The 15,921-nt window shown below is 38.3% G+C and overlaps 1 protein-coding gene across 19 annotated transcripts in view; it reads right to left on the reverse strand.

The window, feature by feature from the left end:
• The window catches only part of ESRRG (estrogen related receptor gamma), a 473,643-nt gene that overhangs the window by 172,588 nt on the left and 285,134 nt on the right, over positions 1-15,921 (reverse strand). For 10 of the 19 annotated variants that reach the window (XM_081904154.1, XM_081904139.1, XM_081904150.1 and 7 more), the window contains 2 exons: positions 13,660-13,736; positions 10,651-10,770 (listed from right to left, as the gene is read on the reverse strand). The exons of 5 other annotated variants lie outside the window; for them this stretch is intronic. In XM_081904154.1, coding sequence (XP_081760280.1) covers positions 10,651-10,770; positions 13,660-13,733 — 194 coding nt within the window. In that variant the 5' untranslated portion in view covers positions 13,734-13,736. The remainder of the gene's footprint in view (positions 1-10,650; positions 10,771-13,659; positions 13,737-15,921) is intronic. 4 more of the 19 variants (XM_081904142.1, XM_081904141.1, XM_081904143.1 and 1 more) reach the window with 2 other exon arrangements.

The raw sequence follows: 15,921 nt of genomic DNA on the forward strand, positions 1-15,921 counted from the left end.
TAAGTTCTTTGGGGCAGGGACCTTTCTTAAAATTCTTGTGCTATAAAGCACCTGGTGCGCTAATGGTGCTGGACAAATCATGCAAGCTGGGAATAAGGGATAATTTTGGCATACACATGGAGGGTACTTGAAACTGCCTGTACATAACTGCTCCTCTACACAGCAAGCCTTTGTGTGCACACTGGCACAGCATGAAGATTGGCCCCGCCACATGGTTTGTCTCCATGCCACCTAAAGCGGCTTCCAGAAATGTCTGGCAGTGACATGAAAGCAAACTATACAGTGGGGACAAACATGAATGGTGACTGAGCTAGCTCATAGAAAACACCTCCCTGAGCTGAACTGCTATCATATGGAAACAGTATCAAATAGTCTCTGTGAGGCAGTTATATAGTGAGAATTAGTTAAATATAATTTATTTCAAAAGAGCTTGCTTCCTGTTAAGTGTCTTGCAGTCTCAGAACCTCTGTTGCAAAGTGCCTAAGACAGCATTGTTAAACTGATTTACATTTTTGACCCCTTCATTTGAAATGCATTTAACTTCTAAACTTCAGATGCCTTTGGGATGAAGCAAGGGTTTGTCCTACCATGTCAAGCACAGTTCTGCACCACATACTGAATTTGAAAGGTATTGCTAGGCAGCTCTACAGTGACACCAATGCCAATCCCTGGTGATGACACTCAAGACACAGGTGTCCTCCTACTTGTTAGCACATAGGAGCCACATAATTGAGCCTTAAGAAGCTCAAAATAATTATATAGAATAGTAAAAGCCTCAAAATTTAACAAATTGCTAAAAGGCTTTAAAGGTAAAGGTAAAGGGACTCCTGACCGTTATGTCCAGTCATGACCGACTCTGGGGTTGTGACGCTCATCTCGCTTTATTGGCCGAGGGAGCCAGCGTACAGCTTCTGGGGCATGTGGCCAGCATGACTAAGCCGTTTCTGGCGAACCAGAACAGCACACGGAAATGCCATTTACCTTCCCGCCGGAGCGGTACCTATTTATCTATTTGCACTTTGACGTGCTTTCAAACTGCTAGGTGGGCAGGATCAGGGACCGAGCAACGAGAGCTCACGCCATCACTGTACATCAATTCAGTGCAGTGTAGGAAAAAAAACATGTGTGGCTTTTGTGATATAAACCCAATGGCAGGTATTCATATGTTTTATTGATAAAACTGGTTTAAAAGGTGCCCAGCACAGAATGTAAACAATATAGAATCTTAATTTGAAATAATGCAAGTGGATTATTGGTTTGTTCCACATGCCAATAGAACGATCTAGTACCATAAATATTCTACGACAAGTATAGTGGTTATTGGCTTTTAAAAGACACTAAAATAGTTTTGCATGAGAATTGAATTTAATAGGTTTGACAGGGACTAACCTTAAAGAATCCAATCCACTCAAATCCCCTTGAAGGCTGCAGCTGAATTTCATGCAAATATTAGAGAAGCAGTTAGGCACCTCAGATAGCAAGATGCTGAGTCCCTTTCTTTCCTAGATCTAAAACTAGGCAAAACAATGATACCTACCACTAGACCTTTTTAAAGATACATCTTATGAAAGTTCTGATTTCATGCTAAAAGTAAAATAAAATCAGACTAGGGTGGAGACTGCTGAGGAATTGAAAATATTTCCCTCTCACAGAAATTTGACACCTGGGCTCTCTTCATTTTCTGTGTCATAAAAATTGCATTACGTAAAATCAAAGTTTGTATGTATTAAAAAATTGAAGAGTTGTGTTTTAAAAAGCATTCCAGATAAAACTAACATGCCAAATATACACAATTGATATTTATAGGGGGTGTTTTAAAAGGGGGAGGGCAAAGAGCATTTGTAATAAAGGTGACCTTAAGTCATCCAAGATTTCTTTCTGAATTCTAAAAGCAGACAAAAATATATTGACTTTAGCTATTTTGCTAAATAGCGTGCTTCACTTTTCCCTTGTCTGCGTAAGTAGTCTCTATTACATATATGTACATACATCCAAACCATATTCAGATGTAAGGTATGTTTTACCATTTAAAATCAATTTTGTACCTGGATTTATTTGTTTCAATGTAAAGCACTGGTAAATCTATTAATAGAAAACTGTCTAAAAATGGGAAGGGCAGAAATAAAACATTTTAAACTACCATGGACAAGCAGAAGAAATATACTCCTTTCCAAATGAATGTTACAATATACGTAGTCATGGTTGTCTGAAAACAGCACATGTTGTATAAAGCTCCCAAGACGTTCTAGCACTTATAAACTCTTGGTTAACAAAGGGCACCAAAAGCTCTTAAAAAGGGAAATATTTTATTTCTGCTAAATTAATGCTTCTAAGCATTAGATTTCATCAGCTCCAGTTAGGCTAAAAGTCCCAAAAGGTTCTCCTCCCGAAAACAGGCTATATTTTATGGGCAAACCAGGCTATCTAAATCTAGATAAAACTCATTGGCTTTGTAATCATCTATACATCTAAATCTATATGCAAATCAAATGCTCTCATGCATTAACGCATTCCAAAGCACCCAGGAGTGAGAGAGGCTCACGGCCTCTCCTAAGCCATCCATAGCCCTCAACTCCCCACCTTCTATTTCCCTTTCTTTATTTACACTAGAGGTACCTAAATAATTCACACTGCCTCCTTTTCAGGCTGAACATTCTTCTGTTGAAGCTTGCAATGAGCAATTGCAGGAACCAGATGGACACATGAATGCAGCAGGTGGGACAGATGGCAGACCGCCCTGTCTGACGCTGGCTGCCTCGGCTTGCACTGCTTTTTCCTTCCAGGTACATTATCATCAGTGTAGCAGAAAGTGCTATGCAAGAAAGGGGGAAGGGGAGGAGGAAGAGAATCTATGTACAAAACTATGGGAATGAGTTAAATAAATAGCCAGCTGCTCACTTGCATTTTCTAACCAAATGCAGTTTCTTTAAAAAAATAATAATAATAATCATGGGATGTATCGATCTTCTCAAAGAAGCCCTCGTCCACCCTATTATTTATTTTTTTACTGGCACATGGCTTAGAAACAGGTGTGATATAGGAGGTGATAAATAAGCCATTCCTAGAGCACGAATGCCTGTTGTCTTTGTCCACCTTGCCAACAAAGGTCCGTATCGTTAAAGCCATGGTTTTCCCGTTAGTGATGTATGGAAGTGAGAGCCGGACCATAATGAAGGCTGATCGCCGAAGAATTGATGCTTTTGAATTATGGTGCTGGAGGAGACTCTTGAGAGTCCCATGGACTGCAAGAAGACCAAACCTATCCATTCTTAAGGAAATCAGCCCTGAGTGCTCACTAGATGGACAGATCCTGAAGCTGAGGCTCCAATACTTTGGCCACCTCATGAGAAGAGAAGACTCCCTGGAAAAGACCCTGATGTTGGGAAAGATGGAGGGCACAAGGAGAAGGGGACAACAGAGGACGAGATGGTTGGATAGTGTTCTTGAAGCCACGAGCATGAGTTTGACCAAACTGCGGGAGGCAGTGGAAGACAGGAGTGCCTGGCGTGCTCTGGTCCATGGGGTCACGAAGAGTCGGACACGACTAAACGACTAAACAACAACAACAGAGCACGAATATTTACTGAAATATACGATGCACAAACAAAGCTGCTTCATATTGTGGTTTCCAACTCCATTTTACCATTCGCAAACCATTATGCATTTGGTGATGTCAACTGATTTCTTAAAGAACTGTTCTGAGTTTCTGCCTGAAGCCATATTCCTTGTTACATGCAGCCCCTAAATCCCCACTAAAGACAAGGACAGTTTTAGGTGTACTGAATTTAGCCTAACTTCCAGCTTCGAGATACATACTATGGAAATCTTATTACAGTACAAATTTGGAGTCTTAAAATTACTGGAACCAATGGATACAGCAATACAGTACATACAAATATTTTCTTCATGTAATGGAAAAATGAACAATATGGGCATGTTTTTGTGCACAGGTGACAGAAAATTCAAACTAATTTTCTATTTGTTTTCCTTCTACTTTTCTTTCTTGCACATTACTACACTTCACCAATGGTACCTATTTGTCCAGTCCCCAGGAGTTTATACATTTTCTGTCCTCTGAAGTGCACCATTCTTACATCAATGCAGACACGAGTTACCTTGTGTCATTAACGAGACTTTCTGTATAGCAGGTTTTTAAAGTTTGGTCACTATCCCGTAATTATGATACAGTAACTTATCTCATGCTCTTTGCTCACTAAATAAATACTAATTCTAGTTGGTCAGAACAGCAGAATAAGTGTTTGCTATAATTTGTAAGAAACATTGCAAGGTTGTGCAACTTACAGATTTAAAGAACCATTTTGGATTGCATAAAACAGGAATTTGACAGGGTTTGTCTATATTAATAATTATCTAAATTGATAATGATCTGACCTAAATTGACAACAGCACTTGGAGAAAATGTGTACTCAAACGTTTTGCAAAAAAGAAGGAGAAAGCTGTGAGGATGGGAAGAGAAGGAAAAATCACTGAAACCCTATTTAACACTCTTGATATATTTCTGACCTGGCACACAGAAAGTTCTATTTAAGATCTCGCGAGACAGTCTGCTCTCCTAGGATTTCCAGACCGATTTTGAGGCCAGAGAGGTTAAGCAGTTTGGATAAGCTTCAGATAAGCATGCAAACTTTTATACCCTTAGGAGCACTGGTCAAGGCCCTGAACCTTTAAGGCCCTGTTCACTTTTAATGCCAAGGCAAAAGAAAGAAAGAAAGAAAGAAAGAAAGAAAGAAAGAAAGAAAGAAAGAAAGAAAGAAAGAAAGAAAGAAAGAAAGAAAGAAAGAAAAAGAGTTCAAGAATGATTTCATCAGCTATAGCCAGTGATGATATCAGGTACCAATTACCTTTAAAACAAAATATAGGACAGTAAAATCTTTATTTTGTTAACCCAAGTTACCAATGCAATATGCAGACTTTCAAGCTACACACAACTCTTCCTAAAATAAGCCATTCAGCATGCACATTTGTATGTGCCCACACATACACTTTTAGAGAATTGATATGGGGTCAATTTCTGTCAACAATTTTCTCCAATCCCCATATGGTAATATAGGATATTTTTACAGGCTATGTGATTATAATTGTTGCCCTGAGCTACTTCAGAAGGGCAGGATGTAATAAAAATAGTAACACAAATATATATTAGGGGATAGCTACTCGTGATAGCAGGAGATCCTATGGTTAGAAAACCCGAATAGCAGTCATAGTGGTTGATATTCAGACTAAGTACCTGGGAATCAGAAGGGTGTGCATAAACCCATGTCATTGTCTGCAAAGTGGTACCTCAGTTTATGAACTTAATCCATTCCAGAAGTCCGTTCTTAAACCAAAACCGTTCTTAAACCAAGGCATGCTTTGCCTAATGAGGCCTCCCGCCGCCGGTACCCTTCCACCTTTTTGATTCCATTCTTAGACTGAGGTAATGTTCTCAAACCAAGACACTATTTCCAGTTTTGCGGAGTTTGTAAACCAAATTGTTCTTTAACCGTACTGTTCTTAAACCGAGGTATGTCGCTCAAGGGAGAAAACTTACAGATACTATTTATATACTATATCCAAATAAGTTCCAGGTTGCTTGCATATATACAGTACTCACTGGGATGTTTTAGGCTGTCTTTCCATATGGTAACTTCTTTCCCATGCTCCCCACCAAAGGGACATTAATGAAAATAAATGAACTTTTCAGTACAACATCCAATATTCCGTGCAAAGGACTGTGGCTACAAACAAAATATATACTCTATTTATTATCATCTAAGTAGTACTATTACCTAACCACATTACAGCTTAATAATCAAATAAAACCTATGCAAACATCATGTATTTTATTTGGTGGGGAGGGGGATATCTTTTAAAGTAAGTGGGTCTTGGTTCCATATTTTAACCCCAGTCCAGAAATGCAGATGTGCTCATGGCACCCAAAATGGAGGAGTAAGTCAATTTATGTGTGCTATCACCTCCTTCCTCCAATTTGAATAGAGAAACAATTTGAGGCACGGGAAGACTTTCAGTGCATTAACCAGTAAAGAGCACTGGTTTAGGTGAGGCAATGTGATTAAAAGCAACCATTTTTAGCAGAATGCTTTAGCTTACAGAAAATATTATTGCCATTACAATTTCACAAGCATTTAAGATATGTGTTTGTATAAAATGCCTTCTGAATAATTTCAAGCCTTCATGGGGCTCGAAATATAAGAATAAACTTCAAGTTGTCCTCTTCTCCCAAATTCTAGTTATTGAAGGGATTTATATCATGCCCTTCAATAACATTCCCAGTGGGGCTTTCAAAATTTCAGTTGTGCCTGTGTGGTGCTCACTTTTTGAAGGGAATAGGAACACAATCATGCACACATTTATACAGGTCGCTGTGCTTCTGGGATATCACTTTGTGACAGAAGAACAGAATCAGTGAACCTTTGGTTTAACTGTTCTATGAAATGTATAAGTTTTTTCTCCAAAATCATAAATGCACTTCAGAAATGTGACTACTTTAACATAGCGTATGCTCTGATAAATTGTACTTGGTTTTTAATATAATTCTGACACATGTGTACTACGCAATCCTATACATGCTTACTCAAAAGTATAAATCCACTGAATTCAATGTGATTTACTGGCAAGTGGATTCAGGATTGAAGACTTAACAGCACCTTTATATCAGAAATTGTTATCGCTTCAAATAAATCTGTTTAACCATAATTATGTTCAGAAGCATGCACATTCATGTTTGTGCATGCATGCACACAGGGGGAAAGAGGACAACATAGTATCTGAAAAATAATTATTATGCCCCAATGCCGTTTTCAAAAAGGCAGCAGAAAATGTTTCTGCTTGGTGGGAAAAGAGCTGTACTTTTAAATTAGCTATATTGAATCTAGATACCATAATTCACCAAAGTGCACAGCTGCTACAATTGGGGTCAGAATTTCAAAGACGCTGAAACACAGCATCCCCTACTTTTCTCAATGGGAGCTGCAGGGTGCACAGCAATTTTGAAAACCTAGCTGCTTTGTTACCAAGCACCTACACAAGATAGCTGGGCACTTTCCAAAATCTCTCAATATATTCAGGTGCTCAAATGAATACTGTGCCGTGTGTGTGTGTGGTTTCTCTGAGGTTGTCAAGAAAAGTGAGCCAGCTTAGACATTCAGGTGCTGAGAGGAAATTACATAGACTATTTATTAATACTCTCTCACCTTAAATACACATTTTACTAAGAGACTAAATTGCTCAGGTCGGATAAAATACCAATTTATTACTGGGGAGCAATGAAGCCAACTCAGAAATTGTCACATTGATATTCTAGATAACAACAAGGGCAAAAATGTAGACCCTCTTATTCATCTGCAATGCAACCGAGGGTAAGGGAAGAGTGGAAGCTGGTAACCCTTAGCACAACTATACAACTACTAAGATCCACTTTTATTCAATTCACATACCAAGTCCTGTCTTTTTGTTTAAGATAATACTTCTAAAGCTGTGTCCTGATGCATAAAATATAGACACTAAAATAACTAAAAAAAATCAGCACCAGATTTCTTTTTCAAAGCCTATTTATAACATTAGGATATTAAAACTATCAAAGTCATACATAAGAGACTGCATTCCTATCTATCTCCATTTCCTACGTTACGTGTCCAGTCTGAAGACTGTAGTTTTGCTACTTTTAAGTTTTCGTTTTAGTTTATACTGGTGCTGGAAGTAAAGAATGTAGCTTTTATACCCTTCACATTCCATTTCAGGTCCCTGGTTCTTTTGAGTCCCATGGCTCAAGCTGTCTTGCCCCTAAAAATACCATTTCTGCTCTCCCACCCTACCCTCAAACTTCGGCAAGACGGGAGTGACACCAGAGTTCCTTTGAACGCAAGATCATACAGTGGTACTTCGGGTTACATACGCTTCAGGTTACATACGCTTCAGGTTACAGACTCCACTAACCCAGAAATAGTGCTTCAGGTTAAGAACTTTGCTTCAGGATGAGAACAGAAATTGTGCACCGGCGGCGCGGCAGCAGCAAGAGACCCCATTAGCTAAAGTGGTGCTTCAGGTTAAGAACAGTTTCAGGTTAAGTACGAACCTCCGGAACGAATTAAATACTTAACCTGAGGTACCACTGTACTTATAAATTCATGAACTTTCTTCCAGACAAGAAAGAAAGAAATTTTATTATTTTTGAAAATAATAGAGGAATAACAAAAATGCGTTATTCCTTATTTTTGAAGTGCTGAAAGAATATCCTTGGGTGCACATAAAACAAAATGCCAAATAAATCTAGACTATTCAAGGGAAAACATACATAAAGGTAGAGGAGCAGAATATGAGAAGCAGCTGAACAGGACCATTGACATCGCCCACTGGACAGTGTTTAGTAAATAGAGTGTGCATGGTGACCGTGTGTTTCTGTTTGACTGTCCTTGTAAAAGCAAGGCAGGGCTTTCTGTTTTTAGTGCACACTTTGGTTCAGTGTTAATCCTGTTTTATGTTGTTCACACCTGCTACCGACTAGTAGCCTGCCACAAGTTTATGGCTTGTGCTGCTTTAAGTGAATCTCGGCTAACCCCACCTAGACCATAAACAAAAGTTGCCCTACTGAACCCAAAACAAAAGCTGATCTGAGTTTTAAAAGCTTTCTAAAATCACCATGATTCACATTCAGGTACTTTTCCTATAGTGTGTAGGGACTTGCACATTTTTTTCAGCAAAACGAAATACCTTTTAAAACTTTTTTTTAAAAAAAATATTTGCTACTATTATATGCTATTATACATTTGGCATAGATTCCATTCTGCCTAAGGAAAAATACGTATCTACTCCCATGTTGTAAAGGCCACATACATACTGACCTGCGACAAGAAGAACATTACTACCAGATGTAAACTTAGTAAATTTTGTAAGGACATTTGCATACAACTCAAGCGGATGAGTTCTGATTTTGCTTGCGGTGGTTTGAATAAAGAATGACGAATGGCACTGAAAGTGCAAACCCCATATAAATATGCAGTGTTATAAATATGCAAACCCCACATAAAAATTGGAATCATTTTCAGTGCCAATTAGAACACTGACATTTAAAGTGTAAGAAGGAGAGAGTGTGATATGTGTGCCCACACGCACAATCAAGAGACCATTCTTCTCAGCTAGCCCTATAAGTTTCTGGAACATGCAAACACAGACACACAGAGAACTAAAAGTATTCTTACCTCCCATCTTCAGCATGATCCGTTGAAAACAGATCTACAGGCCAAAATTTTATATAGCTTTATAAGCTTAAAGAATTAATAGCGTAGGCCCATGGAAGCCTTATTTTTTTCGGTTGGTCCTCCCTAGTAAATGTGCCTAAGGTTGCAACCTAAATCAATACGACAGGAAAAAATAATTTCCCTATCAAGCATCAGCCCCTTCCACTAAAAAGTGTAACATCACATCTCTAAACAGTATATTTTATATACTGGGTAGATACCAACTTTAGCATACCAGATTTTTTTCCGGGCTCTCTCGCTCTTTCTCATGACAGTCTTTACGCCCATTATTTGTGCTCACTACAATGCAACACCTTGGTAGCTACTATAGATGTTCCACCTTGCCCATTTACTCTCTGCTAATGAGGCCCGGTCAAATTATCTGACCCTAATATCTGCCCAGCACATGTTAAGAGCGCTGTCCTGAGACTGAAGAATAAGTGCATAGGAAGAGCATATTGATTCCTGCATCTATGCGTTGCCACAAAACATAGGAAGTTACAAAAGTCGCTTTTACTTGATAATCTTCAGGGTTTCAGAACCCTAATATTGCCAGTTCTATGCCAGAGAATGAACCTGGGAATTTCTGCAAGCTCTACCACTTAGCTACAACCCTTTCCTAAAACTATGTCCTTTACCGTTGAGCTACATCCCTTCTCCAAGTTGTAGGACCACTGTCGCAGGAAAGTGAGACAAGCATCTAATTTTAGACCTTCGCTTTTGAGGACTGTTGCCTATATAGCCTGTTTCTGCAGCCATGGGGCTGCTTTCATCTCACTTACTTCCACATGGTCCTCTTTTCCTGAGGTAGATGAGCACTGACTTCACAGCAGTCGCGCTCTCCATGGCACTGCAGAGTGAAGCTAGCCTACAACTGGAGACCAGATGACTCTATGTCATCATCCCTGATGTAATGTCTCTACTGTAGTCTGCACAGGGGGCAGAACAGTGTCTGCGCAGCCTCTTTCCAAGTCACACTGCAGCAACAGCAACAGAGAAGCCATATGACAGCTCCTAGCCTTTCATCCCATGGTCTAATCTGTAGCCAACTGAATTCAGCCAGCCTTTTAAAGTGAAATCAGTGAACTTTCCATCAGCTCATACACAGCTGAGGGCGGGGGGGGGCAGGGGTCAAATAAAAGGTTTCTAGAAGACACACTTGGATGTATCACACACCCAAAAATCTCTGCTGCTGTGATTGCTGCTTAGACTCTACAATTACAAAATTTACAATCTTTTGCAACTTTTTAAAAAAATCACAGAGATTTGAAAAGAATAAGGCATTCTGAAAGCCCAAAAGTTACCATTTCGGAACAGTTTAATCATACTTCAATGACATGGGCAAGGCTGTACAGCTACACGTTTATCCACGTCATTGGCAATAGTAACTTACCGATAATTTGGTATTTGTGGTTTGGAGTAATATTGTTGATTTCCAGGCAATGTTATTAGTGGCTGAAAGAAAACAGTCGTGTGCCCTGCTGCCTTCCAGCACTGCTTCCAAATATGCCTGCTTCAGGAGGAGATAAGACTACTTTATTTTGATTGCAGTGTTTTCCCCAGGCAGACAATTTTATTTCAGTTTGAATCTTTAAACCATTACATTTTCAGTGATGCATTTTTATATTTACAGTTGACATCTTCGCAGAAGAATGAAACCTCTGAGCAACAGCTCTTAAAGCATGAAGTTTGCCTCAAGTAAGTAGTTGAATTATTTTACACACAAATGGAGCCAGTTGTCTTTAGCTAAAATTTGATAAACCTTAAACTGAAGACCTTTCCTCTAAATGAAGGTCTCAAATTGTGAAAATAAACTTGCCAATGAAATATGTATTTGCCCATACAAAAAGCCTATTGAAACCAGAACGGTTGGGACCATTTATCAGCTTGTCAACATTTTGCTCTTAAAAGTCCCACTCTCAGTTAAAGGTACAGAACAAGGGTGTCTCGATTAATCGAATGCTATTGACACAAATGGGCGACAGTGATCTCAATGAGGATAATGAATAAAAATCCCAAATCAATCAACTGTGGTTTATAGTACCATTTATCAACCTGAGTGCATCAAAGTTATCTGCACGCAGGAAGAGAAGCATAATAATGTTATAGTATGATATTAGAACAGCCTCAAAATAACATACTTCCCTAAGGATCAACTAAAAGGATCAACTAAAGCAGCAGCTTGTAATGCTAAATATTATATATATTTTGATTAATTGTATATAAAATTAGTCAAACCTCAAACAATGTCTTACCAAGTATGTGTTGTTTTTGTCGACTTAAGTGATGGTGCTAGTATCACTATATGTATATTGACTATATGTATATTGAGACTTTAAGGTTACAGTTCTACACGCACTAATCTAGGAATAAGGCCCATTGAACTCAATAGGATTTACCGGTACATCAGACCTGACATGCACAGGATCACACTATGGTACGAAATTATTTTTTTTAGAAAGCTGCCTATATACTTCTCTTTGTTTCATATCATTTCATTTTTTTATAAAATAAAAAAGAGTAGACTTTTGTTTTGCTTTAAAAACCGCCACAAAATAAATATACTGGGGAATATCACAATATTATATGACTTTTAGCTTTACATTATAGTGATGATTAAATTTCTAGTATCACATTATTGAAAACAATGATGGCTATGTCAGAATATAAAGTATGTGCTCCCTGGTAAGATTAGGACACACATTTAATAGAATGGATAAAGATGCTGAAATTTTCTGAAGAACGCTTGAAACAGATGTAGTCCACTTATCAAAAGAGCTGTTGTTGTTGCCAAGGGCTTCTTTCTCAATATATTCACCTGCACTTTAGTCAAGGTATTAAGTCCTCCCCTTCATTACTGCATACTCACAAGCACCCGACTATTCAATTTAAATGGAAAAAAGGCATGACATGTCTAAAACATTTACTTTTGCTAATGTAAAAGTGTTGGCATTTTCCTCCATTCCTGATAAGCTGGTGCCAGTGGAAGTGATTATTCTTTTCTTATTCAAAGCATATCAGCAGCCGAAAGCACTCTCAATCTTATCAGGTGTATGAACAGCGCAGTTACTGAAAACAGTTTGTCCTGCTTCTCTCTCTTTCTGCCAGGCTATCAGATAAACCCAACTAACTAACTGTATTTACACACAATCAAACATAAGCTGTATCTTCGAAGAACTGTTGACTGATTTCAACATGCCACAGGTTTGCTGCTTGACACTGGTGACACAAAAATGCCAGCAGTGTGTATCCTCAAACTGCAATCATGACAAAGGTCCCTCTATAAAAACATGCCAGAAACATACCAGACAAAAAGTGGGTGGCAGCAAGGCAACAAGAGGCCTTAGGAATTATCACCCTTGGTCTACTTCCCTCATTATAATGGCATCCCAGTATACTGGTATGATTTCATGGTGTGTGAGTCTTCTTTGACATTGAACACACATTTTCTCTATAGGCGTTGCTTTTTATCATGCTCTTGGCTTGCTAGTTTCCTTTAATTCATTTTTAATGTTTATTAGTAAACACAGAAAGCAACCGCTCGAACTATGGAGATAGCATATGCCATAGAAATGCTTAAAATAAATATTAAATTTGATTACAAAGTGCATAATCCTTGCTCCACAGAAGGCAAAAGCTGTGGAGTGTGATTGCCCCCCATCCCATGCATCCCAGCTTCTTTTGCTGAATACCCTGGCAGAACAGAAAAACACAGGCACATACTACACCTGAGCCCATCTTGTGCTCCTGCCTCAACTCCAGAAACAGAATGAGCATCCTTTAGATTTGTAGGAAAACAATGAGATGAATTAAACCAAGTGTGCTGTGCTGTGTAATTCAGCTGATTGTTGCTTCTCCATCTATGAAGCCATGGTCCCCTTGATTGATGGGACAGGTGTCACTCATACTAATGTAAACTGGTGGCAGTGGATGCTCAGCTCTTGCTAATATGACCCTAGTACTCCTGTAGAAAACCATTTTATAATGCAGTGATGATACTGTGCCTAGTTGTCTTCCTTCAGATACTGGAAGTCCCAACTTCCACCTCTACTATTTCTGGGAAAATATAACGTAAACGAAACAGACTTTCATGCTGTTTCAGAACATATGATCATCCCCTCTAGGCAGATGACTGCTGTCAGAATAAGCCACTTACGGAACAATTATTCGTTATTGGAATATTTAAACTGCTAACCTGGAAAATATATTTTTGCTGTGTAAATACTGTATAGTGTTCGTTATCAGTCAATACATTTATTTGCATGTTGATATTTGCCACCTTTCCAAATCTACCATTATATATTTCCCAATTTTGGATGCTCCACCTCCTTATTATGTTCCCCCCCTCCCTGTCTTAACTTTAAACAAACAAAGCAAATTATTTATTTGTTGGTTCACTAACCTACATGGACCAGGCTTGCCAAAATGAATTCCTCTGGTGTATATTTCAGCCATAATACCCTTTTCATCTGACATCACCTGGGAATATTTAAGGAAAAAAGAAGAGCCTTTAACTTAAGAATCAAACTAAAACCTGCAGTAAACCCCAAGTAATTACAATACGTAAAAAAAAATGTCTTGCAAACAAATAAAAAAGGCAACTGCACATCCATATATAAAGGTCAGCCCTTGCTTTCTAACAACTTAAGACATAAATTGAATGTTATTTCAAACAGCAGTCTGAATGCAATGAACAACCATGTTCCATCGCGTACGATATTAATATTTTATTCGCTATTGTTGGTAGGATATGAAAAACAATGCAAAGAAAAACAAAACATTGCAGAAAATAGTGGACGTTTTCTCCAGTACTATTGTTGTTGACAAACTATAAGGAAAGAGAGGAACAGAAACCCAGGGTGTAAGAGCAGATAGCGTAAGCCATCTTGTTCTCCCCCCCGCCACACATTATGTTCTTATCTACTTGCTTCTTTATAAGGGAAGGAATTTAACTATTGCTCTTGGGCAAGCCCACTTCACTTTATGTGTCTTTTATCCATTATATTTGTTACCGACTGTACATCTGTATGCTTTTAAGGAGATAAAAGTTTGAACTGAGGTCGTCTTGTTTCTGGCTGGCGCTCCACACATTTTTTTGCTATGTGGGTTTGAAAACAAGCATCCACAGATTGGCAACATGTTCTCATTCTAACTAGCCACAGCCATCAACATCTGATCACACCTATTAAAATCGCTTTGTAGCCCATGCAACATCTTGCGACAGCTTGACCAGTTGTTTAAGGAAAGGGTGTGTGATGGAGCAAAGCTAAATCGACACATCTGTGATACTTCGGATGCCCCTCAGCATGGCTAATATTAATTTGTTTTCTTTGGCTAGGTAAGTGCTGCCAAAACACATTACATATGGTATGTAGTTCCAATCAAAATGATGAAAAGGAGATGTGCACTTTTGTCTCACTCAAAACATGAAAAGACACAGAGGAATAAGTGAGACAGCAGTGTGCAAACTAATAAGGCTGAGAAAAAGCTCTATGTGGATTTTTGTTTTACCATTGTTTTCTATCAGAATTCACAAGGCTAGTTGTGCTTGTTTTAATGGAGGGTACCCAAAGATTCCACTGCTCGAGTGGAAAACACTTTCCCTCATTGGGCTGGGGAGGGTGGTTATCTCTTCCCTCCCCCCTTGCATCCCCCTGCCCTGCAAAAACTGGTTCCAGAGGGAACTCTCCTAAGTAGATTTTGGGAAGAAAGGAGGCCTGTAGGTGATGGGAGCAAATCAGCAGCCTCCCAAAACATGAGCACAGCTAGATCGTTTGATCTAAACTTACAAATGTGACTTCCAGGAATTGATACTTTAAAAATACTTAACTTATATTTTAAGCTTTAGTTTCAGTACTATATGAATTCTATTATTTAGATGATTAACAAATTTCAGGTTTACAGTTACTGAAGAAAATATCTTTTTTTCCAGTTATAAAGGAGAAAAAAAATAAGACTGTCGGCTTTTGTACATTGCTACTGTATTTTAAAATATGTGTAAAATATACACAGTTCTTTAAAACAATAATGTATGCATTAGTTCAGTTGTGGGAAGGTGGGAGAGAAAGAAAACTTTTAAAAAAGCAACACCTGAATTCATTAAAGGCTGTCATAACAGATGTACATTTTAGCATGACAGCTATCTGCTCCCCCTTTAGAGGCATAATTTTTAATACAGACTTTAGAGTAAAAAAGGAAAATTCAACTCAACATTATGAGCAACAAGAACTTATGACCCAGATATGCAAAAAAGGAGAAAGTTCTTTTTTAAAAAAGCACCTTTTATGAAGCAATAATTGGTGATGGGATAAAGCAAGTGTTTTGAAAGGGGGGGATTCTAGGCAAAAGTTTTCTTTCATAAAATTCAAAAAGCATTTTAAAATAACTAATTTATATAGAGGAGCCTGTTTTAACTACTAACCTGCTCTGACTGGAGAGAATAAATGTTTCACAATTGGAAAGGAAGGAATACAACATAATTGCATTGAGTTCTATATACTACATGATCAAATAAGGCTATGTTGCCATCTTAAGTCTTATTATTCACCAGTATGTGAATAATAATATGAAATAAATGGAGCTTAATAATATGCATATTTTTAAAGGATTGCAGCTTCTTAGGAGGATTTAGTCTTCAGGCATGTATCATTATGCAAGAATGACA

Source organism: Podarcis melisellensis (assembly GCF_964234715.1).
Source record: "Podarcis melisellensis genome assembly, chromosome: 3".
Taxonomy (NCBI): domain Eukaryota; kingdom Metazoa; phylum Chordata; class Lepidosauria; order Squamata; family Lacertidae; genus Podarcis; species Podarcis melisellensis.